The 26,436-nt window shown below is 42.1% G+C and overlaps 2 protein-coding genes across 4 annotated transcripts in view; one reads left to right on the forward strand and one right to left on the reverse strand.

Moving 5' to 3' along the window:
* The window catches only part of ATP1B1 (ATPase Na+/K+ transporting subunit beta 1), a 33,328-nt gene extending 29,894 nt beyond the window's left edge, over nt 1-3,434 (forward strand). The window contains exon 6 of the mRNA XM_081199069.1: nt 2,010-3,434. Within this exon, the coding sequence (XP_081055195.1) occupies nt 2,010-2,276 (267 nt within the window). The 3' untranslated portion in view covers nt 2,277-3,434. The remainder of the gene's footprint in view (nt 1-2,009) is intronic.
* Nucleotides 3,244-26,436, reverse strand: part of NME7 (NME/NM23 family member 7) — a 77,773-nt gene continuing 54,580 nt past the window's right edge. For all 3 annotated transcript variants that reach the window (XM_081199035.1, XM_081199034.1, XM_081199036.1), the window contains 2 exons: nt 24,372-24,479; nt 3,244-3,520 (listed from right to left, as the gene is read on the reverse strand). In XM_081199035.1, coding sequence (XP_081055161.1) covers nt 3,488-3,520; nt 24,372-24,479 — 141 coding nt within the window. In that variant the 3' untranslated portion in view covers nt 3,244-3,487. The remainder of the gene's footprint in view (nt 3,521-24,371; nt 24,480-26,436) is intronic.

A 26,436-nucleotide genomic window follows, 5' to 3' on the forward strand; every position in this document is an offset into this window, starting at 1 on the left:
TGGGATCCTATCTCACCAGTCCTTGAGCAACTACATTGGCTTCTGCCCTACATCTGGGCACCTCATTCACAATGATGCTTTTGAAACCCGTATATGGCTTGGGCCTGAGAGACCTGAAAGATTGCTGCCTCTATATCCATGTAACCATACATTATGATCTCCCTTGGAGACTAGTGCCACCATCAGAGGTGAGGCAGGTGGCAATTAGAGGCCCTTCTCTGTAGTGACACCCTAGCTCTGAAAATCGATGGATTTATGAATACCTAGCACTTATGTAACAAGCATTCATCATGGCAGGAAACCCTGGTCAAGTGAAATGAATGCAGGTTGCTGAGCAGGAGTACTTTGCTGATAGAGAAAGGTGCTTGCTCAGTGCTAGAGCTTTGTATTCAAAAGGTCCCAGGTGACATCTCCATGTGAAGCTGGGAACCTAAACAGACCTGAAATCCTGGACAGTCAGGGCCAATCAGTGCCAGCAATACTGAACTAGGCTGAGCAATTACTTGACCTAGTATAAGGCACCTTCCCATGTTTGTTCTCCTATATGTTGTTGGCATGCATGTTAGCTTTTAAATGGACTCCCTTGCCATTTCTCCTCTTACTTGCTTTTAGTGGTTCACTGTCTGCCCAAGCAAAGCAGTATCACTCTATACCAAGATAAAACAGCTGTTGCTTTTTCTAAAAGTAGAGACTCAAACAACACCCAACGGAGAGAACCCAGCCCTTTGTTTTTCCGTTAGGAGCCGAGACCTGATACCAGAAGTGTCGACAGCTCCTGTCATGAGAGAATGTCCTTCAGTTGAAGCCAAACCAAGTCAAAATCTCTCCTCCTCTTCCCTGCCCAACAGGAGTTGGAGTGAGATCACTAAACACTGTCCCTCTCTAGCATGTGGAAAAGAAGAGAGGGGTAGAGAAAGAAATGCAGAATGGGTCCGTGTAGAAAAAGCATGTGCTGGGTAAAAGGCAGCAACAAACCTCACAACTTGATTCCAGTTGCCACACTTGTGTACGAGCTGCGAGATCTTGAGATGGCATGTTATGTAAATACTGAGAATGGGGAGTGGGGCTGTGGGAACATGTGTGCTAGCTCTATTTTGTTGTTCTTGTCACTCTGCATGAGTTGGGAGGGCTACTGCCTCAAACAAGTACTTGTTGGGGCCCCACCTGCTTTTTATAACCCTGGGAAATCAGTGTTCTGAAACGTGTGGGGCTTCCACAGCAACAAGAGGCTCCCTGCTTCAGATTGCCCTCCAACTTGTGCAGTGGAACAAAGAACTGAGAGGGTGGAGCTGGTGCGCTCATCACTGCAGCCCACCCCTCAAGTAGTTAATTAACACACCATCATAATTCCTGAATAGGGCTATTAGCACATTTTGAAAGGGATGGAATGCTGAACACAGAAGAGCACTGTTGGATTGGACAGTCTAGTCCAGGCTATTTTATTTCCTTCAGTGGCCAACCAGGTGTTTCTCAGAATCTCTTAAGGAGAGCAGAAACGCAACATGGTCCTCTCTGGTGTGTTCAGCTGAATGTTTGTGTACACAAGGAAGGCTTGCTTTTCTACAACTGGAAACCCTGGAAAGACAGGATTCCCAGTTGCACAGTTGTCAGTGTGTGGACTTTCCAGATGTTCATCTGAATGCAAGAAAGTTTGGATTAAGAACAGTGTCAGTGACCCCCACTTGTCCATTCCTTCATGCATTCCTCATGACATGGGGAGCTGTTCTTCCAACACTGTGGAAGTGGCCATCGCTGGATCTTCTGGCATGCTGGAAGTGAGGCCAAGGCAATCCATCTAAGGAGACATTAGCCTTCACTCATTCCACAGTTGTAATCACTCGAATGTGTTGGAAAGGTACATAGAAAACTCAAGTGACTTTTCAGTGGGACAGTCTGTTTTTCACAATGTGAGCTTTAAGTCATGACCAAATAGTGAACAATAAAAATATGGTACGCAGAGCATGCAGAATGCGGAATTTGCAAGTGACTTCTCCCTTTCGTTCCTTCAGAAAGAGGAAGACATTGACAAAATTGGCACCGTGGAATATTACGGCATGGGTGGCTATGGCGGCTTTCCTCTTCAGTACTATCCGTATTACGGCAAGCTCCTCCAGCCCAAGTACCAGCAGCCCCTTGTGGCCGTGCAGTTCACCAACCTGACGTCTGATATGGAAGTCCGTGTCGAGTGCAAGGTCTATGGTCAGAACATCCACTACAGTGACAAGGATCGTTTCCAGGGACGTTTTGATTTGAAATTTGACATAAAAAGCAGCTGATCGCAAGCACAGTTTCTTTCTTCTCTCTCCTCTTAGCCATTTAAAAAAGTATAAAAAAGACAAAAACCTACTAGTCTTGAACAAAACTGTCATACGTATGGGACCTACACGTAATCTATATGCTTTACACTAGCTTTCTGCATTTAACTAGGTTAGAATGTAAACTTAAAAGTGTAGCAATAGCAACAAAGATATTTATTCTACTGTAAATGACAAAAACAAAACAAACACAGAATTGAGCCTTGGGACATGCCCATTTCTACTGTAAATTATTATTCCATAACTGACTTGTAGTAAGCAGTGTTTCTGCCCCCTAAATATTGCTGCCTTGTGAGTTTTATTTAGTGTACAGTACTATAGGTGCATTACTCCGATCATTTTTCAAGCCATGTATTATTGTACCTGTTTTCTACTTTCTGTGAGCAAATATTTGCTGTCCAAGGTGTAAATACTCAGTGGGACTAAAACTGGCATGGTACTTTTAATTATTATATTTTTGTTCATTTTTAAAATGGTAAAGGCCCACTTGTGAGATTATTCAGCAGCACTCCATAGAGCCTCCCCCCCTTCCTCCCTGTAGCCTTAGGACTTTATTTAGTGTGGTGGCAGGGAAAATTACCTTGACTTTGAAGCAACGCTAAGGAGCGTAGGTGATTATGTATTGTGCTTTATAGCGAATGTTGTCTTTCTATCTCTCTCTCTCTCTACTCCCCCTCTCCCCGCACCCGTTCTGAAGTTGTGTGAGAAATCTGAGTCAGCCTATCACTCTCATCAGTGACAGGAATAATTATTTTGCTTTGTATATTTTCTTTTCCTGCTAGAGGCATCATATGCAGTGGTGCTGTCTTTATTGAATGTTTTAACCATTTCCATGGTGGAAGAATTTTATATTTATGCAGTTGTACAATTTTATTTTTTTTCTGCAAGAAAAAAAGTGTAATGTATAAAAATAAACCAAAGCCACATGTTTGAAAATAAATCTTTATTTTGAACTTTATGAAAAGCAATGCAGTTACCCCCATCAACTGGTGTTAAATGTTGTCTAAAGTGCAAACCTCTATGTTCTAACATATGTAATAGCCAGGAAAATACAGTGCTCTTGTTGATCTTGTATTTCAGTCAGGTTAAAACATTGGTCAATAAATGAATAAACACACATCTTCCATCCTGTGGCTTGTTTTTTGTAAGCCCCATAATTCTGCTGTCTCTAGTTAGTTGTCCAAGATGTTGAAAAAATACTGGACCTATGAAGAGAAACAAACTTATTGCAGACCATGAGTTATTTACAAAGCTGTAGTCGAAACTGTAACCTGAATAACCAGCTAAAAACGTCCTTTGCATTTCATGCACACTGTTTCGAAACCGGCTAAAATATGGCCTATGGCCATAAACGACATGTTCTGGTTGGAGGAGGTTAGTGCTTTGCCTCCATTGCAGAGTGTAGGAAGACATTTGTTAGCAGGAAATGAGCAAACTCCTTCTCGTGTGTCACAAAATTAGATTGGTGTCCCCAAAGGAGCCAAACTAGCACATGCTAACTGATTGTTCTCTAAGTCCACAAAATGGGCTTACCTTTGGGAGCTTCCTACTAGCATCTCCTGCCGCTCCCTCCCCTTCCCAAATTTGCCTCTGCAGAGTGTGGCAGGGAAAGGCACCAGTGACTGGCAAATGTGAAGGACTAGAAAAACGCTTGAAAGCATAGCTGTTCCTCGGCATGCTCAGGAATGAAGAGGGATAAGACTTTCTAAGCATGCTGAAGGTTGGGACCTACAATGCCCTCCACTGTTAGCCATCTTTCCCCCTCCCAAATCCTTTCCAATGATAAAATTGCTTGCAAAAGGAAGGGAGGCACCAGGAAGAGTGAGCTGGCAGGAAGCCCATTCTAAAGCAGAGACTGTACCAATACTGGGCTTCTGATTTGCAATGGGCTTGATCTGGAGCAGGGGAACTCTGGATTCTTCTGAGTTCAGCATTGCAAGTGTCTCTTCGTACATTACAACAGTTCCCACCCCGTTTTGAAACACTAGATGTGCCATTCATTGTAAGCAGCCATTAATGGATGTTATTCAATCAATTTTGTTAAAGTCCATGCTTAAACAAAGAATGGAACAAAGTGAGCTAGGGTGGCCATTTACACCTCACCAAAAAGGGAGGATAAAGGTTATGCAAAAAATGCATAAGGTGTGTACAGATGAAAATTTAGACATAATTACTCTTAATTTAAATAGTAGCACAATGCATCTCACTACAGCGGGGAACACTGACCAGGATTCCTGTGGGCTTTCTCTGCAGGTGGTTAAATACTGATGGGCAATTCAAGGCCCCTGCAATCCCTTCTTATGATTCCTTATCTTTAAAATGGACTTGCATCAGCAAGCCCTTCAACTAAAAGGCCTGTCCTCTGAAGTAAGACACATGGATACAACTCTTGAAACAGTTGGTTTATGGTCTCTTTCTTAGTGAAAGAAGTAAGTACCATTTACTTAATACAGTTTTACCAATCCTTTTCAGGTGTGGACTCTCACAGGTAATTTCCAAAGAACTAGAAAGTGGTGAGCTGATAAACCAGTCTCCCAGTCGTAACTGCTGGCTCTTGTGCTGAGCTCCTGCTCCTACTAAGGTAAAAAGCAAAAGGAAGACCTAGACTGACAATTATTTTAAAGGATTAGATACCAGAAGCTAGTATTGTAACCAAGGGAGCTGATCTCTGGGAATCCCACATGACACAACTCCCTTGGCACAGAAATTTATACCCTGTTTCCTCCAAACCTTCCACGCAAACTAACTCTTTCCTGTTCCCGTATCTAAGAGAGAATTAACGGCTTTGCTTTTATCGCTCATCATCTCACCTTGGAGAACACAAAGTTGCCCTGCAGCATAGTAATGAGCGTCATTTTCATACTTGCTACCCTCCAGTCATCCGGGAAGTTTACATAGTTGTGCAACCCATAATAAAACCTGTTACAAAAGTCCTAACCGTACCACTGGTGCGTACAATTATCTCCTGAACAGTGTGTGCCCTAAAAGCAGTGAGAGGTCAGATGCAAGACTCAAAGAAAAGCAAACACTTCAGAGAAGTGGAAACAGTGTTGCACTAAAGGCTGTGGTTAATCCCGTAACTGCTAGGAAATAATACTGAAACCTAGTTGGGAAAATTTCAGGGCTGAATCCCCCAAATAATAAAACTGTTAAAACAGAAATGGAGGACAGATGCTGGGCGCTGTCTACAATGGCAAAGGTGTCTACAAAGGTGTCTTTCAACACCTTTGAAAAGTAAAGCAGGAATCCTTGCCACAACCTGAATTCTGCTATCAGGTGCATATTCGATAAGTGATGCTCTTTCATGCCTCAGCACAGGCATGAGGCACTTCAAGACCAAGGGGCCAAATGAGACCATCTCTCTTTGGCCCTCAGGAATCGCCACAAGCCACATCTCTCTCCAGGTCACATCATTCACCATTCCTGTTCTGCACTCTCCTCAAATGCTTGCCTGGATGAAGGATGGAGAGTTGAACCTCCTGACTTTTAACATAGTCTATATACAAAGGTAAGAGCCACAACCATTGCTCCGCCCCCTTTTGCATGTGGCCCCACCCACCTCTGAAATGTTTACCTTGGAAGTGTGTCTAAAAGAGAAGGTGACCCCTCTGGCTAAAAAAATCTTTCCCTACTCCTGCCTCAGAGGAATTTAAGGCAGGATTACAGCACTATTCCACCAAGGATGATTACACTTCTTCAAACTGTATGAATTCCCACAGGTCCATCCTGCCCACAAATCCAGCAACTGATGGCAGCTACTCTCAGCCCTGGCAAATCTGCACCATCCATCTACCTAGCCATTGCTGCTCCTACCACCTAGTCAATTTCTTCAGTGCTAGGTGCTCCTTCCTATACATGCAGGAATGAAACATCCTGGATTGCTCTATTAGGGACTGTACTTCAAACTTGCACCAGTCTCCCCCATCCACTGAGTTGTAAAGGGCAATGAGGGAATATCCTGAAAGCTGGAAAACCATGGCGGTCATGGTGATGTGGAGGCCCACTTTCCTGAGCTGCAGACCCTGGAGATAACAGGGTCTACAGCAAGGGGGAGCATGTGTCCCACATGCCTTCTCTAGATTACAGTTCCTACACAAATAGAAGGAGTAAAGTATTCAACTAACCTGTATGTAGAGAAAAATCCAACAAAAGTTTGGGGTTAGTTTATTTTTAAGGCTTTTGGGATTTGTGGGAGAGGGCACGCTAGGGATGCTTCATTTCAGAAGCCCCAATTCTACAACAGGTGGATTTTGTCATTTCTTAAGCTTGCACCCTTTAAAAGTATCAAAAGATATTTCAAACATGTTATCGAGGGTATCACAAATATACATACAACTATGGAATAGAGAACTTGATGGCCAATGGTCTGACTCCTACTCCACAACTAAATCATTATCCTCCAAAAAGATTCAGGTGAGAGTTATTGGACACGGTACATTTCCAGTCATCTGTGACCCAAAATGGAAGGAAATTATCAGATAAAAGCCTCCAGAATACACTATTAAAAAGCCAGCCAGTCCTGTTCTGAGGTAGCAGCTGCAGATATGCCTGCAATTCACCAATTGCTATTTCTGGCAGGTCATTCTGGCACTTTTATTGCACTGAATCAGAACAATATATCCAACTTTTATTGAGTTGTAATTCCAGAGTCTTAGAATTCCTAAGGGGCTGTCCACTTTAAAAATAAATGAGACCCAACATACTCCTTTTGTCTACCATGCCTGTTCTGTACAAAAGTGTGAACCTGTTCGGAGCCACTCCAACCCCCTTTAGCTACTGGAGGGCTACCTCAACATTAATATCTCACATTTCCTCCAAGGAACTCAGGGCGCCATATACAATTTCTCTTTCCTCTATTTTATGCTCGCAACCACATTGTGAGGTATGTTAGGCTAAGAGAGAGTGACTGGCCAAGGTCACTCAGAGAGATTAATTGCCAAGTGGGGATTTGCCATCCTAAGTAAAAGTTTAACCTGTACAGCTACATGAAGTAGAAAATTACTTCAGGAAGGAAGGAAGGAAGGAAGGAAGGAAGGAAGGAAGGAAGGAAGGAAGGAAGGAAGGCGTGAGATTCTCAGGATTCTAATATGCATTTGTAAAGTGTACAAAAGGTTTTTGGAGACTGCATAATTCCAGAACAGATCATGCATAATCATTTTTGCCCAAGCTTGGTTTGTAAAGTTTCCTCAGAATGCTTATACAAGAAAGCATGGGTAAAACAAAGAAACTGTGATATTTAGAATGTGAAAAAACCCCCACCACAATTCTCTCTCAGACAAGTTGTGAAGAAGATGATTTTCATGCCTTAACCACACACTCAACTTGAAGAAATACTATGGAACAAAACTGCTGCATTAATTAACATTGTCTAACGAGCACATACATTGTTAGAACAGTTGCACTCATATTTTATTTATTCTAAATATTACATGCCTTTTTCTACTTGAAAGTGTGAAGTAGTTAACAAGATTGAAAACATGACAAAAAGCCACATGAAGCAATAAAATTACTCCACACGCTATAAAAAGCAAAGGAACAAAAACGAGTGCACACATAAACCAGCAAACAGTGAACCAAAGTAATAGAAGAAATCAGTAAGAAGTGTATCTTTTAGCATTTCTGCAGGCTATTTCCTAGATATTTTCTTTTTATTATTTAAAGGTGAGGTCCAAAAAGATGGTATGATGAAAACTGTAGATCATACGAGCTGTATGTTTGAACATGAAATGAGATGGAAAGTTTCATGTCTACTGCCTTCACCAGCACTCAAAATGCCCCTCTTCACTAAACAGCAAAAGAATTTTGTGCGGGATTTTGCCCCTAGTAAATGGCTGTATTGCAACAGCAGCATCACCAAATGACAGGGAGAAACAATGGCCTTGTTCTTAATTATTTAAAGAGAGGAAATGTGGTACGAAGGCCCAGCCTGTGATAAACAGGACGCTGCTACTTTAAATAATTGATTCTCCTGTTTTACAAATATAATGGCCCTCTGAAAAGGTGAGTTAAATTCCAAACTGCTAAAAGCTTGGCTGGATAGTCACCCAGAAGTTAATATGTAACAGAACCCTTAGGCTGTAATCCTATGCCTACTTACCTAAAAGGAAGCCCAACTGAACTCAATGGAACTTACTTCTGAGAAGACAATTACAGCACTGCACTGCAACTGAATACTAGGTCAAGAAAATGTAGGCTTGAAGCCATTTTTATACATTGTATAGTTAAACATTCTCACACTTTATAGTTTTTTATTGCAAATAAACCACAGTGCAGTGAAAATTTAAACTTGCATCTTTCGATAAATTTGAATTCTTGCGATTCTGCATTTTATTGCAGATTTTATAATGAGAAAACAAATTACGTACAGCAACAGTGATAGAATGAGCAAGATCATATCCCAGCTTTCATTTGGGGGGGGGGGAATTGCCAGCTCTCATTAACGGAGAGACATATATTCAGAATTTCCATTTATTTATGTGTAGCTCACCGTATGGCAATGAAAGTTAAATGAGGCAGGTTCAGAAATGTTGCTTAGGGCTTGTGCTAGGCCAGGAAAATGTTTAACTTGGGTGGGGGGAGTCCAAATGAACAGCTGCTCCCCCTTTTCATATCACAAATCTGTTTCTGAAACTTCTTTCCATTTCAAAGGCATTTTATCACGCAGCATCACTCAATATCCTGCAGAACAGCCACTGTCACAACAGTCAGCCAGCCAGCCTTTGCTCCTGCACCCCACCACAGGTCCATTCAAAAGTAAATCCCATTGAGTCCAGGGTCTCTTACTCCCAGCAGAGGTCGATTTAGCACTGCACAACTGGCTCCCCTCCATAGGGTGCCAAACAGAGAGGGCATCATCCTGCCTCCTTCCCAAAGCCTAGTTAGTGCTTTCCCAACTTTGGGAAGGAGACAGGATTGCTCCAGGACCCTGCCAAAGCTTTACACTTCCTTCCCAAAGCCGAAGGCCTTGACTAGCCAGCTTTGAGAAGATGGTGCGAGGGGAGGGGCAAGGAAGACAGCAAATTTTGGCCTCACACAGGATGCCATATTCCCAAGGTCCGCCCCTGCTCCCAGGTATATGGGTATAGGATGTCAGCCTTCAACTGATAAAAGCTTACTATTTTTCTTTAAATATCTGCCCAAAGGTTGATTCGGTAAAATGCGTGATGTGAAGAGGGCTTACTTGCTGTTAAATTCTTTTACATCTCTCATATATGGGCAGATGAAACATAATTGCTGGAGTTGGAATTGGAATTGGACACCCACTCCGCGTTGCAAAATTTATCAGGGCATATCAAACCAGCTTTGGCACTGTTTCATATGATGAATGCAACCAAGCACACTTTCATTCCAAATTACGTATTTTAAATCAGAAGCAAGTACCAAAGAAGAACAAGTTGTTTCTACAGAGGAAGCAAAGGAGATGAGCTGTAAAAACGTCACATTCAGCACTCAGAACCTTTAACGTCAACATTCATCACTGAGCATGCTTCAAACTTGGCTAAAGTAAGTACATTATAAGGCTGTGAAAAGGTGTGAGCAGTGGTTCAGGCAAAGGACTCCAAAGGACCTGGGCACTGGCAAACATCACTGATGAAAACTGTTACAGTGTGCTAAATGTACAGAACAAGGAGTGCTGGCACACACAAAGCTCAGAGGCCAAACTGCTCTGCTTTGGGAGATTCCAATAACTAGCATTTTGCATTTCTACAAAGTGAGGTAGTGAATCGTGGCACCAGCACTCCTTGTCACATTTACATTCATTTCACAATTTCTCTTCCTACTCATCCTTCATTCCCCAAATATGATTGCCCTTTTGGTGACCATGATTCAGGAAGCACTGGTTCCGCCTGCTATTTTGAAAAACAAAAACTGATCACAAGAAAATGAGCTGACACAGACACACTCTGGGGGTCTGAGCTTCTACAATGATTCTTTTGGAGTAAAATACAATAAATCATTAAACAAATGGCTACTTACCATGGAGTGCATGTAAGCACTTTGTGAACCTGTAACCTGAACATTACCACCATTTTACTTCCATTGATTATTAATTAAAGTAAGGATATTTGGCAATTTTCCCCTCTCCATTAGACAGGATTTTTTTTAAAAAAAAAAACTGGTTTGCCAAGCAGTTACACTGACACAGAGGTAAGTTGGCACTTAAATAGACCTAGCTGTCTCTGCGTACTACAAACTTCATCCAAATCCTGCTTCATCTCAAAGGTGGCTCAGTGAAATCTACTGCAGAGCTTCTGGCCTGGAATGCATTTAAGAGCACACACTGTTCTCCCTCCCACCACCATCTCAAGCATCGATCTACACAGCTCTACCACAATCTGTCCCCGTGTCACAACAGCTGTGCTGATATAGCAACAGTTTTTAAAGCGCTAGCTTATTTCAAGGATGGCAAGGAGCGTCTCCCTTCATTTTACGCATACTTGTGGCATATCCTGAGTGCAACATATTCAAGACAGTTGTTGGAATATGCCTGAAAAAGGAAAAGAAAACTTCTCATGGTTCCAATCTGCTGCATGGAACAGCTGTTTGGAGCAGATGGGGAATTTGGTGTGTGTGGGGAGTGTCTATATGAACTGTCTTGCTATAGGAATCCAATTGGCATAGTTCAGCATATGAAACTGGGCCAGATTACTGAAATCTTGCTATATGTTGTTTTATTTCATATAAAATCACACCAAGTGCTTTTCCATTTAATTAATTTTCCGCTAACAGAACTTGAAATCTAGCCTCACAGACTACTGGTTTACAGTAACTTTCTATGGTACTCTGCAATAGCACATGAGAAATTTGCAATCCAATTAGAGCATTCCCTCTTTGGGAAGAAAAGTTTGCATTATAGGGTTTGCCGAGAGTTTGGAAAACGAAACTATGAAGAGCACCGCTGGGACTTTGGATTACTATTGTTATTATTACTGTACCATTTATCATATTTACTGAGGTGACACAATTACTCCTGGGTGCCCTCTCCCACTCTGTGAAGCTCGCTCGGCTCCCTAGTATACTCTAGCACTTAAGAGTGAGAAAACAAGCGGGAAGGCGGCTCAAATGCGGGTGGAAGAAAAAGCCAGTGAAATGCAATCAAATATTGGCGAGGGTTCATCATTGAGCCTCCTTAGTTGCAGTGAAGGCAGCAAAGAAGGCTTATTTTGCTGCCTCCATTGCATCCTCATTGTGTCATCCAGCAGAACTTTTCCAGGTAGTTTGAAAAGCATTTTGAGGATAGAATTGTTTGCATCTGCCAGGACCTTGACTCCACTGTTACAGCAGATGAATCTTGAGAAGTGTTTAGAGCACTGACTAGTCCTGTTATGTTGGATGAGTTCCAATTACTAAGGATCGAGAATGTGGACAAGGTGCTTGGATCATTCAGGGCAACCACTTGCACTCTGGACCCTTGTCTCTCTTGGCTGATAAAAACTAGCAGTGGGGATGGCTGGCTGGGTCAGGGAGGTGATGAACGCCTCCTTGCGAGAGGGGGTGGTCTTTGCCTGCTTAAAGGAGGCAATGGTAAAATCACTTCTCAAGAAACCCTCCCTGGATTCAGAAAATCTATGTAATAACCTGCCAGTTGCCAATCTTTTTTTCTTGGACAAGGTTTTGAGCAAGTGGTCACAGACCAGATCCAGGCACTGATTCTCTAAATCCATTTCAACCAGGGTTTAGGCCCGGTTTTGGCACAGAAATTGCTTTGGTTGCCCCGTATGATGACCTCTGTTGGGAGAGAGGCAAGGGAAATGTGTCCCTATTAATCCTCCTCAACCTCTCAGCAGCTTTCGATACCATCAACCATGGTATCCTTCTGGAACAGCTGTCCCAGTTAGGGGGGTGGTGTCACCACTTTGTGGTGCTTCTGGTCCTACTTGGATGGTCATTTCCAGATAGTGATGCTTGGGGTGTGCTCTTTTGCCCCACTGAGCCTTCCTCAGGGTTCTGAATGCAATGCAATACTGAACCTGCAGCCCTCCAAATGTAAAGACTCCAACTCCCATCAATTCTCAATTATTTGCCATGCTGGCTGGGGCTGATGGGGGTTGGAGTGCAACAACTTCTGGAGGACTTCAGGTTCCCCAACTCTGATCTACAGAAACATTTTTGATTAAAGACACATGGATATAATGGTATTTGTTTCCTTCAAGAGTGACTTTACCCGGGGTAGCTGACCTATAACTCTCCAGACGTTGCTAGACTCCAACTCCCATCAGCCCCAGTCAGCATAGTCAACAGTGAGAAATGATGGGACCTGTAGGCTAGCAACATCTGGCCTATATGTACTCCCCATAATGTGTAGAAAAATCTTTAAAAGTGTGCATACATCACCTCAGTATTGGTGTACTTTTGCATACTTAAAAAAAAAAAAGATTAGCTGACACTGTATCTGGAACCTACTTCACAATTACAACTTTTCAAGGTTAATTGTGACTGCACTGAATTCAAAGTTCAGTTATGTGCCTTAAAAAAAATCAAAGAAGGAAGTTGCTCAAAAATGTTTCTGCCACCAATATATTCTGATATATAATAATTATAGCCCTTTATTCAGTAAGCTGAAGAGGACTTTGCAATAGGTGTGTTACTGCTTTAGCTCCACTAACACAGGAGAAAAACAGCAATTCAGTTTTTATGAATGAAATGGGCTTAATTATGGGACAGCCAATAGCTCTTTAAATTCCTTCCTTTCTTTCCTGGCTCAAATCAGTCATGTGAGGGTTATTGATTAACTTCACTGTGCTTAGTGAAGGTATTTTCAGAAGGCGGAAGAAGCCTAAAGTCCAGGGTCAAACAACAAAGGGAGAGTCACTGACAATGAAAATTTCTCTCCCGTAGGAAAGTATAAGAGGCCAATATAAAATAAAACATGAACCACAGGTCTCCTGGATGTGACATTTCAGGATGCAGTTGGGTGGATTCAATGCTTGAGTGCTCTTCTTTGTAAAAGAAAACCATGCACAAAGAAAACCCTCCTGTCAAGAGTAAGGTGAAGCTAGAATGTTTCTCCTCAACTTGCTAGTTTTCAACAGACAACATTTTTTGTGTGTCATGTGGATAGTAAAGGATTTACCTACCAGCAACCCAAAGTAGTACAGTCTCAGGAGATTTCTACAATAAAAGTATACAGGAGCTAGTCCTACAACATACCTCAACTTACTGTTGCTATATTGATTACTCTCTGGGAGCACCTTCTATCTATAAATAAAATATCACCACCAACCTTCACCACCAAGTAAATGGTGCATTTCCTGCTGGATCACTGGCATTTCCAGAGTTTCCTGAGATCACATTCCAGTTTATTATATCAAATATTGGACAAACAGGATGTGTCAAGGTGGCCACAGATCTTAGCTCTCTCTTTTTAAACTTAAGTCAGTCAAATGATGCCCCTGGAGAAGGTATTGGTGTTATTTTGTTTAATTTCCAGAAACAACTGTACTGAAAAGGAAATGGTACCTTTTTCTGTACAATTGTCCCCCAAATGGAAAAGGAAGGGACGCTGTTTCCCAACCCAGGGGCATTTGAGGTTTCTATTGACAGTGTTGTACATCAGTTCAATTGGCAGCTTTTTTTTTTTTTTACTGGCTTAATTAGGTTAAAAAGAACAAATGAACAATTGCCTAGGCTGCCTCATAGTAAGAATCCCAACTGGCCTCTACCACCTGAAGTGAATGGTGATCCCACCCTATTCTTGTTGAAATTCATTTGATTGGAGGGGGCTGGAATTGAGGTAATTGAACTGAATTGGTATAATTAATGGAAGGGAAATTGATTTTGGAACCAAGTCTGGCTCATCTGGAAGGAAATTAGCCAGTTAAGAACTGAAATGTGTGGTTTGGGATGAGGTTCTAATTTAATAATTGATTTGGATGGGCAATTAATTGGCTTGCCTTTTGTGAAATGTAAATTGTAGTAATGATTTTTAAAATATGCATATATACATAGACATTAACATATTTAAATTGCTAATTTATTCTGTTTATTTTATGTAAACTGCTTAAGAGTTTGTTTGTTTGTTTGTTTTTACAATTAAGTGGTGCACAAATCCCATTAAAGAAATGTAAGTAAACACAGGCAACTGTCCATTTACACACATCTGACTGAGGGGCGATTGTGCTTGGAAGTGACTCTAAGACATCACTAAAAGGATGGATTGGGGGCGGGGCAGAGCGCCTTATATGGGGAGAATGCAATTGCGCTCATGTACTGCCTGTGGACTAACCATGGGCCTTTGGTCGGTCCCTGGGAGAAGAGGATGCTTGGATGGGCCTCTGGTTTGATCCATCAGGGATTCTTACAGCTGCTATTCAGAGGGCAAAACATACAGGCAACATACAACTGCAACTGAACTTCTCAAAACAGCAGGAGATTCATGACCAGCTCTCTCCTATTGCTGTATCAAGTTTGGCCCAGAGACTGCCCTCAGGATATTGAAATGTGATATAGTTTACACAGAACAGCTCCTCCTTATTGTCTTTCCAAACTGAAGTGGGGACAGGAAGAGAGATTATGGTGGGAAAAGAACATCAAAGGGTTTTTAATTACATTTCTGGGTCATGTCACTCTAATGCCCACGACGAGAACATTCAGTTGAGAGTGTTCCTTTCCTGCTTGCTCTGAAGAGTTGCACCACAGCAAGTCTCTTACTGCTACGGCACCTTATGACAGAGTACTTTAGCATCTAATGTTAACCCAATCAACATTGCTGCTGCACAACAGCTATTTATCTGGATATGTACCCTTCTCTATCCCAACTACACTGGGCAGCTAAGAGCAGTTTAGTTGTATACATGGGTCTAGTATTATTATTTGTGTTCATATATCCAGTAACTTGTGACTGAAAAAAATAAATAAATCCAGAGTGGTTCACAAATAAAAGGACGACACACAGCACAGCAACAACAAATAATATAAGATTATGCATTAACATGACAAAAAGGTAGTATAAACTCAAAATAGCAGCAAGGTAACAGAGGTTCAACAACTCAAAGTGCGGCAAGAACCTATTCAAGCAAATATAATGAAGACCCAAAAGCCTAGGTCAATAGGTGCCACTGGTACTGACGTTCTGATAACATCTGATGCACCTCCAGAGGCAGAGAATTCCACAGGTACTTAAGCTCAAGCTGTTTAGGGCCTTCGTTGTCAACATCAACATCTCAAATTGGTTTAGAAATATTTATTTATTTATTTATTTATTTATTTATTTATTTTAATATTATTATATACCCCACCCATCTGGATGGGTTTCCCCAGCCACTCGGGGCAGCTTCAAGCACAGATAAAAACATAATAAAATGTCAACCAGTACAGTTCATGCAGAACTGGTACAATAATTTTCCAAGTTAGCATGCTGTTCAGGGCAGCATTCTGCACCAGATGCAGTCTCTGAACAGTCTTCAAGGATAGCCCCAATTAGATTAGAATCATAGAATCATAGAATCATAGAGTTGGAAGAGACCACAAGGGCCATCGAGTCCAACCCCCTGCCAAGCAGGAAACACCATCAGAGCACTCCTGACATATGGTTGTCAAGCCTCTGCTTAAAGACCTCCAAAGGAGGAGACTCCACCACACTCCTTGGCAGCAAATTCCACTGTCGAACAGCTCTTACTGTCAGGAAGTTCTTCCTAATGTTTAGGTGGAATCTTCTTTCTTGTAGTTTGGATCCATTGCTCCGTGTCCGCTTCTCTGGAGCAGCAGAAAACAACCTTTCTCCCTCCTCTATGTGACATCCTTTTATATATTTGAACATGGCTATCATATCACCCCTTAACCTCCTCTTCTCCAGGCTAAACATGCCCAGCTCCCTTAGCCGTTCCTCATAAGGCATCGTTTCCAGGCCTTTGACCATTTTGGTTGCCCTCCTCTGGACACGTTCCAGTTTGTCAGTGTCCTTCTTGAATTGTGGTGCCCAGAACTGGACACAGTACTCCAGGTGAGGTCTGACCAGAGCAGAATACAGTGGCACTATTACTTCCCTTGATCTAGATGCTATACTCCTATTGATGAGGCCCAAAATTGCATTGGCTTTTTTAGCTGCCGCGTCACACTGTTGGCTCATGTCAAGTTTGTGGTCAACCAAGACTCCTAGATCCTTTTCACATGTACTGCTCTCAAGCCAGGTGTCACCCATCTTGTATTTGTGCCTCTCATTTTTTTTGCCCAAGTGCAATACTTTACATTTCTCCCTGTTAAAATTCATCTTGTTTGTTTTGGCCCAGTTTTCTAATCTGTCAAGGTCGTTTTGAAGTGTGATCCTGTCCTCTGGGGTGTTAGCCACCCCTCCCAGTTTGGTGTCATCTGCAAATTTGATCAGGATGCCCTTGAGTCCATCATTCAAGTCGTTGATAAAGATGTTGAATAAGACCGGGCCCAAGACAGAACCCTGTGGCACCCCACTAGTCACTCTTCTCCAGGATGAAGAGGAACCATTGATGAGCACCCTTTGGGTTCGGTCAGTCAGCCAGTTACAAATCCACTGAGTGGTAGCATAGTCAAGACCGCATTTTACCAGCTTCTTTACAAGAATATCATGGGGCACCTTGTCAAATGCCTTACTGAAATCAAGGTAGGCTATATCCACTGAGTTCCCTTCATCTACCAGGCTTGTAATTCTGTCAAAAAACGAGATCAGGTTAGTCTGACATGACTTATTTTTCAGAAATCCATGCTGACTATTGGTGATCACAGCATTCCTTTCTAGGTGTTCACAGACTGTTTTCTTAATGATCTGCTCCAGAATCTTCCCTGGTATTCATGTCAGACTGACTGGGCGGTAATTATTTGGGTCCTCTCTTTCCCCCTTTTTGAAAATAGGGACAACATTTGCCCTCCTCCAGTCTGCCGGGACTTCGCCTGTTCTCCAGGAATTCTCAAAGATGACTGCCAGTGGTTCTGAGATCACATCTGCCAGTTCTTTTAATACTCTTGGATGCAGTTCATCTGGCCCTGGAGACTTGAATACATCTAAACTAGCCAAGTATTCTTGTACTATCTCCTTAGTTATTCTGGGCTGTGTTTCCTTTGCTGAATCATTTGCTCCAAATTCTTCAGGTCGGGCATTGTTTTCTTTATCGGAGAAGACTGAGGCAAAGAAGGCATTGAGGAGTTCAGCCCTTTCTGTGTCCCCTGTTTGCATTTCACCATCTTCTCCTCTGAGTGACCCCACTGTTTCTTTGTTCTTCCTTTTGCTACGAACATACCCATAAAAGCCTTTTTTGTTGCTTTTAACCTCTCTAGCAAGCCTGAGTTCATTCTGTGCTTTAGCTTTTCTGACTTTGTGTCTACACGTGCTGGCTATTTGTTTGAATTCCTCTTTGGTGGTTTCCCCCCTTTTCCATTTTTTGTACACATCCTTTTTTAATCTTAACTCAGTTAAAAGTTCTTTAGATAGCCACCCTGGCTTCTTTAGGCACCTTCCATGTTTCCGTCTCATTGGTATTGCCTGACGTTATGCTTTTACTATCTCCCTCTTAACAAACTCCCAGCCATCATGAACTCCCTTTCCTTTTAGTATTACTGTCCATGGGATCTCACCCAGCACTTCCCTAAGTTTTATGAAGTCGGCTTTCTTAAAGTCAAGAAATTGAGTCCTAGTATGCTTGGCTGCTCCTTTCCGCTGTATAGTAAACTTCAGAAGAGCATGATCACTCGCGCCTAATGATCCTTCCACTTCTACCCCACTAACCAGCTCATCAACATTGGTTAGGACCAGATCTAAAATGGCTGTTCCTCTTGTTGCTTCTCCCACTTTCTGGACAATGAAGTTGTCTGCAAGGCCAGTGAGGAATCTGTTTGACCTTATGCTCTTGGCTGAGTTTGACATCCAACAAATATCCGGGAAATTGAAGTCCCCCATTACTACTATCTCCCTTCCTTTTGCATGCTTGGCCATCTGTTCCAGGAAGGCATCATCTATGTCCTCTGTTTGGCTTGGGGATCTATAGTAAACTCCCACAATGAGGTCTCTGTTATTCTTCTCTCCCTTAATTTTGACCCAAATGCTCTCACTTTGGCTTTGAGGTTCTAAATCTTGGATCTCTTCACAGGTATACACATCCCTGACATATAACGCCACTCCTCCTCCTTTCTTGTCTGGTCTGTTTCTCCGAAATAGATTGTATCCCCCCATTATTACATTCCAATTGTGGGACTTATCCCACCAGGTTTCAGTGATGCCTATTATGTCATATTTAGTTTGCTGTACCAAGAGCTCAAGCTCATCTTGTTTATTTCCCATGCTTTGCGCATTAGTGTACAGACATTGAAGTCCATTAATCATTCCCCCATGTCTCTTATTTAAGGATTTTTTCCTCCCACCACTAGGTCTGCGTGCTGTTTGCTCCATTTGGTCTATGACATTTGGATGATCATCTTCATCAATTGATAGACTCCTACCTTCAGGAGCACTGTCTCCCTCCCCCACATTAGTCAGTTTAAAGCCCTCCTGATGAGGTTTCTGAGATTTTTGGCAAAAACATTTCTCCCAACCGTTGTGAGGTGCAGCCCATCGCTTGCCAGAAGTCCATCTTCAAGAAACTGCAGTCCGTGATCTAAGAATCCAAACCGTTCCTGTTTACACCATTTGCGAAGCCAGCTGTTCACTTCCACTATTTTTCCCTCTCTCCCTGGGCCACGTCGTTCAACTGGGAGGACAGATGAGATGACAATTTGTGCATTTAATTGCTTCAATTTCCTGCCCAGAGCCTCGTAGTCTCTTTTGATCTTCTGGAGGCTATTGCTTGCAGTGTCATTGGTTCCCACATGAACCAAGAGGAAGGGGTATTTGTCAGTGGGTTTTATGATTCCTTGCAGTCGTTCAGTTACATCTTGGATCTTAGCCCCGGGGAGACAGCACACTTCCCGAGACATCTTGTCAGGACCACAGATCACTGCTTCTGTTCCCCTCAGTAGGGAATCCCCTATCACCACTATACGCCTCCTCTTAGGTTTGGTCGGGGTTCTTCCATGAGCTGTCCGTTCCAAGGTCGCCTGCACATTCCCTGAGGACTGACTTTGCTGCTCGTCTTCATATACCTGATCGACTGAAATGAGGGAGAGATCCTCAAAAGGAGTCTGCTCTTCGTCTTCCATGCTAGGGGAGAGGACCTCAAAGCGATTGTGTATTTCTAAACAATCAGAACGAACCCTGGGCCTCCTACTTCTTTGAGTCACGTTTCTCCATATATCTGGCTCCTGTGTTGATGAACTAGCCTCCTTCTTAGGGGAGTCCCCTGTCTCCTCCTTGGTGGAGACGGTGTGCTCTGTTGCTTCCAAGAAGAGCTCGAGATCTCTAATTCTTTGGAGCATAGCTACACGTTCCTCCAGTTGCTGGACTTTGTCTTTTAAGAGGGCAATCAACATGCAATTGCTGCAGGTAAAGCTGCCTGCAACCTTTGGCAAGATGGCAAACATTGCGCAGGAACCGCAGGCGACTGCAGCTGTTCCCTCCCCCTCCATCTTGAGAACGTCGTTGGGGTGGCTACAGTGGTCCTCCATCATAAAAAGCGTGAAGACAGGACAAATAACTCCCCCCCCCCAAAAAAACCTAGGTCTCCCCCAACAAACGTTTGAGACTAGCGCCGCTAAATCTAAAAGATGGATCAAACTGTGCGCGCCTAGTGGCGCGCGCCGCTGCCCTGCTAGCTCTGATAAGCTCCTCCCACAGCTAATCACCTTCCTCAACAGAAACCCTGCCCCCTCTGACCTTTGCACAGGGAGAACAGCTAATCAGCCACAAAGAAACACACACACACAAGAAAACCCTTTTTGCTCCTTCTTCAACTGCTGCCCTGCTACCTCTAGATTACAGCTAGACAGGAGGTTTCCAGTTCATTTATCACTGTGGCAAAGTTATCCCCCCCTTCAGGAATGGCTAGAGCTGGAAATGGACACTTAGTTGCATAAACCAGACCTCAATCTTTGCCTGCTTTCTTCCCACAGTCTCTCACACACAGGGCATTAAGTCTTTCATTATCACTTTAGATATGTCTAATAGGAAGACTACTAGCTTGTGATAATGTCTAAATGTGCTTTCCACATAACGTAACGGGATTGTTGGGCAAATACCCATACTCACAAGAGTGTGGAAGATATTTTTGGAGGCCACCATGCCAGCAGCAACAGAATGCCTCAGAACAGAGTCTCTTATCGCCCTTAATTTTGTCAGTAAGATGTTTTGCTTACCAATTCCTCACCTGCTAAAATACCTATTTTTTTGCAGTTCTTCACAACCCACTTCATAAGTAGTGTCAACATTTTGAATAGAGGAATGAAAACATTGCATGGATCCACCAACTCTTAACGAGTTAACTTCACTATTTTCCGTTTGCCCATATTATGTTGCAACATATTTTTAAGTATACTTAATCTGTTCACAATATGCAGATGAAGGGCTAAAACAAGGCTGCAATCTCAAGCATATTTACAGTGGTGCCCCGCAAGACGAATGCCTCGCAAGACAAAAAACTCGCTAGATGAAAGGTTTTTCCGTTTGCGATTTGCCTCGCAAGACGAATTTCCCTATGGGTTTGCTTCGCAAGACGAAAACGTCTCGCGACTTTGTTAAACCGTTAAAACCGTGCTTCGCAAGACGAAAAATTCGCTAGACGGCAAAACTTGCGGAACGAATTAATTTCGTCTTGCGAGGCACCACTGTACTGAGAAGCAAGCCCAACTGAAAGTAGGGCTTGTTTCTAATTATACCTGCTTGTGATCAGGCTGTCAGAGATAAAAACTATAGAGATGTTAGTTCCAGTGGTATAATTAAGGTTTACTCCCTCCTCATCAAAGAGTATAGAAATTGCTAATATAAAAATATGTTCTAAGCTTCCAAAAATTACCACTAAAATTTGTTTATATACCTGGCTTTTATATATACTGGTGCCATCAACTCCTCTACAGTTAATGGTCTGTAGTGTGTGTTTTTAAATCAATTTCATTAACAACCAATATTAATATTGTCTGACTTTTAAAAATAAGTAAAATTGTAGCCTTATACCATACTGGGGCAGAGAGGAGATCGGGATTTGAAGCTTTCTATGCAAATTCCTTAGGCAACCCAGTTTTGCTGGAGTAGAAGTACAGTAGTACCTTGGTTCTCAAACTTCATCCATTCTGGAAGACCTTTCTAAAACCAAAGCGTTCCAAAACCAAGGCGCGCTTTCCCATAGAAAGTAATGCAAAATGGATTAATCCGTTCCAGGCTTTTAAAAACAATCCCTAAAACAACAAATTAACATGAATTTTCCTATCTAATGGGACCATTGATCCATAAAATGAAAGCAATAAACAATGTACTGCAGTCACGCAATCAATCAATCAGTAGGTGAACTGGGTTCCACACAGTCACAAAAACAAAACAAAAAGAGCTGTAAAAACAAAACACAAAATAAGTAGCAAAAACAGACAGACCTCAGCATAACACTCAAAATGGAAGTGTAGCACTCAAATCGGAAGCGTAACACTTAAAACGGAGCACGCTCAGCTTCCAAAAAAAGTTCGCAAACCGGAACACTTACTTCCAGGGTTGCAGTGTTTGGGTTCCAGGCTGTTTGAGTACCAAGGCGTTTGAGAACCAAGGTACCACTGTACTAAGAACATTATGGATGAAGCCAAAAGCCACAATCAAATGGCTTTGATAAAACTGGCCACCACTAACCACTTTGTAACCTGAGGCCACAGAAGAAGAACACTAGATGTGCATCCGAGTGCAGGGGTTTCAAATCACTGACTGCAAGTGCCAGGGAATCGGAAGGCAGCGTTCAGTGCGCCATTGCATTATTAATGTGACACTGATAAGACATCCATTGCAACTGCTGAATAAGGTCCAATTGCCAGGCGAGAAGTAACCAGTACATAAAGTGCTTTGTTGGCATTAAAGCTGCATCAATGGGTGACTGAATTACAGAATGGCAACAGAGTATTGTGCCTATGTTATTAAAAAGAAATGCAAAGCAAGGGCTCACGCTATTTGCATGTGGCAAATCACTATCACCCCCACATTGCATTAATTAAATCATTCAATTTCTTTATCACCCTTCATCCAACAATCACAGGGCAGTTAAAAATATAAAAACACAAAATGCATATCATAATAACAAACAAAAACATGTGTTATTCTGTATGACTGTTGCCCTTTCCTCACCAACTTGTTCTAAAAGGCAAACGCAACATCCAAACTTCAGATAAATGCTGATATATTACAATTACACTGAAAAGAAGTCACATTCTGGCACAGAATATGCTCTTTGCAGCAGAGCAGGCCAATGGTTTGCAAGCCACAAAGGTGTAATTGTTAATACTCTGTCTTTGACCCATATTGATTTACTGCATATTGATAGCATCCATATGTCATGGACTGGGCAGAGGAATGGTGGAGACCACCTCCCCAGCCTGACCCTTCCAGAGAAGAGGAAGACAGTTCAGAATTTCAACAGGGGTTTGAGGGAAGTCACAGCTCAGAGGAAGATGAGGGGGAAAGTTGGGAAATAATGGGAGAGGAGGAGAAGGCAGAGCCAGAGCAGCAGATGGCTGACAGGTTATCACTAGAAAGCAATCCAGACCCACCATGTCCCAGAACCTGGTGAGTCTTAAAAGTAGGAGAGCAAAGAGCTTGAAGACAGACAGCACTAAGCGGCACCCATAGAGGAGGTGATGCTGAAGACAAATGAGGAAGTGGGGGAGAAGGGGGGTGGAGATTCACTCGGGACAATGCCCTTATCCAAGAGGCTGTGTTCCAAGCCTCTCTCTGTAAATATAGAATAAAAAGCAGATGGTAAGAACTTTTCCTTGTCTGTACGTTCCTGGCAACCGGCTGCGGGAGTTGCTTACAGCCGCCTGACACTGTATGATCTAGAATCACCCCTGCTGCTGAAAGAATAGTCAAAAGAGCCATGAAGGTTAACATTATCCAAGGCAAAGGCTTATGGTAGCACATCAAACTGCTTAGAGATCTTTGTTACAGTAAGCATTATAAAAGTTTTAGAAATCAATTGTGTTTGTGCTTCAGATGAACTATTCAAATAACTCAGTTGCTACATGCACAGCCAAACATGCATCAAGGGTGAGTGGGGGATTTTACTACACACATACACAAAAATATGTAAAATCAGTCCTAATGAGTTCACCCTAGAGTAATTTACTTTAATAAAGTAATAAAAATACAGTTTGTATATAAACGTTTACTCATTTATTATAGTGATTTATGGACCATCCTTCAATCTAATTCCCATGAAGGCTACAAAATGTAAGCCTTTAAAAACTTTTGCTGGAGAGTATTTTCAGCTTCTGCTATTACAGGCAGCAACCGATTAACGCACATCCAAATGATGCACAATCACTCCCAGTCACAAAAAGGGCAGAATGGGGGCGTAACTGGGGCGGGGCATGCTTATATGCATTCCACCAAGGTGCATGGGGGCTGGGAATGGAAATCCCATGCAAAATGTTCGCCGACTGTATTCAGAATTAATTCTCCATTTGCTTCAGCTGTTTATTGTCTAGTAATATAGTAAAAACTGTACAAGTAACGGCACATGATGCCGACTTCAACTAAAATTCCATTAAAATTATTGCCACCATTCATTATTATTATGTATTCCTTTCTACCCCACATTTTCCCCTGACGGGACCCATGCAAAAAACATACCAAAAAATCATTAAGAAACAATTGAACATTGACAGAATTAGAACTACGCACGTATATAAAATCTATTCAAACCGTACAAATAACCACAATAAAAACAGCACAGCACCAGCCCTTCATTAAAAGCAGTCGGTTCCTAAAAGCCTATTGGAACAAGAAAGTATTCACCTGCCGGTGGAAGGACAACAAGTAGTGAGCCATTCTAGCTTCTCTAGGAAGGGAGTTCTAAAGTCTGGGAGCAGCCACTGAGAAGGCCCTCTCCCATATCCCTACCAAACGTGAAAGGCTTATAATTTTTTTAAATAGTAATTTTACTTCTGCTTAGCATCTCATTGTAAAGCTCAAAACAGCTTCGCAGACTCCTTTAACATCCTATAATATAAAGATGCATCACTGAGCCTTACCTCCAAAAGACCATCCTCTGGAAGATCTGTGCAGTGAACAGCGTTTCGGATCTTGTTTTTACCAAAGATAGCACGGAGCGTGCCAGGACGCAGAAAACGAGCTATTTCCTGTGCAACACAAAAATATTAACAGGTGAAGAAAGTGGCTTGTTATGTGAAGATACAGAAATATATTCATAGAAGCATTTTATATAATAAAGAACTCTTTATGCACTACAATACAGTATTTACCAAAAGTAAAAGGGCTCAATCCTGACTTCCCCTTCACATATGCAAAGAACTGTAAAATAATGAGGAAAAAAGTATTGCAGCAACAGGCCAGAGAGAATTAAAGTACCACTTGGGCCTTGCATTTAAGAATTCACCTGGTCGCTGCAGGCAAGCAAATAAGAGTGGTCTCTCTGGGTTGTCTTGAACTTGGTGTTTCCGCTAGGTCAAGGATTTCCACTTATGAAATAGAATTTCCTGTCCCTCTCTTCTCCTTGTGCATCCCCTATACCACACCCCAAATCTGTTTCTGGGGGTTGGGGAAGCCAGAGTGCATGCCAAGAGAGGAGAGGGAGGGGAAGTTCCATTGCACAGCCAGAAGTCCTTTCACTAACTGAAGTACCGTATTTTTCACTCTATAAGACGCACCAGACCACAAGACGCACCTAGTTTTTGGAGAAGGAAAACAAGAAAAAAAATATTCTGAATCTCAGAAGCCAGAACAGCAAGAGGGATCATTGTGCAGTGAAAGCAGCAATCCCTCTTGCTGTTCTGGCTTCTGTGATAGCTGCGCAGCCTGAATTCGCTCCATAAGACGCACACACATTTCCCCTTACTTTTTAGGAGGGGAAAAGTGAGTCTTATAGAGCAAAAAATACGGTACTTCTGTTGGCTATTGCCCTCTGCCATTCTACTTGGTTTCTATATGTTGACCACGGGGAAAGAATCACCATGTTGTCTATGATGAACATATGGAAACCAAACAGGCTGGCAAACAAGGGATACTTCCACCAATCTGCTCGATAGAAAATTTTTTTTTTTTACTAGCCCAGTACCTAAATGAACTTCAATTTCTTTTTAGGTAAGAATGCTTCCCAAGATGGTGAGCAACAGTCTAGAATTCATAAGTGTAACCTTTTAGGCACCTAGAGCAGCAGGAACCTGGATTTTTTTTCTAGTTGAGATTCCACCCGCATTTACAGCTTGAATATTTTTCTGATTTCCTCAAGTTTTTACATGCAATGGGAGGCAAGCCAACACTGTGCCACATACCAAAGGGATACTTAAATTAGACCACTGTACAAGACCAACATTGAATCCCCGGGCACCTTCAAATCTAACACGTTTATTGTAGTACATCAAACTGGTTGTCTTTAAGGTGCCATAGAACGCTGGTTGTTTGTGTCGTATTTCTTATCAAAAACTAATATTCTGAAATTCATCACAGGTGCATGTTCTAACAATTAGCATTATGTAGCAAACAAGAATACTACATAGCAATAAGTACAATGCTTCTGCCATAGAACATTGCTATAATTTTAGATGGGCTAAAATGATACGTTTTACTTCAAGCTAGTTCAACATTATGCAAGAGAGGAGGATTTTCATCTCATGTTAAATATATAAAGTTAAAACTGATTCCTAATTCTTTAACTTCTGATCTCTATTTTCTCTGTCATAAAAGATATCCACAATGTTGTCAAAGGTTTGCTTCAGATCTTACTGTTGAGACCTATAACTCTTTATGTGTAGCACATTTCATTTTATTTTTCAATTTTGGGATAGAATAGACAGCTTTTGTGAGATCCAAATTGTGTGGACATTCACCAGTTGGAGATCATATTCTGAAATGGATAATGTAACAATGCTTTTTAGCGAATCCGATTTGGCTATGTGACAGCATTGTGAAAGAACAAATGGAGCCAATTCAGGGTGCGGAAAAAGTTTCCTCGTTGTAACAACCATTGAAAAATTGTTGGAACCTTTTGGTCTGCCAAAAATGATTGCAAGAAGTACTCCTCAATTTCACTCAGTCCTATGTGTCCGTTGTCATGTCATACACACTGCAGAACTATAA

Source organism: Podarcis bocagei, assembly GCF_964188305.1.
Source record: "Podarcis bocagei genome assembly, chromosome: 6".
In the NCBI taxonomy this organism is placed as follows: Eukaryota; Metazoa; Chordata; class Lepidosauria; order Squamata; family Lacertidae; genus Podarcis; species Podarcis bocagei.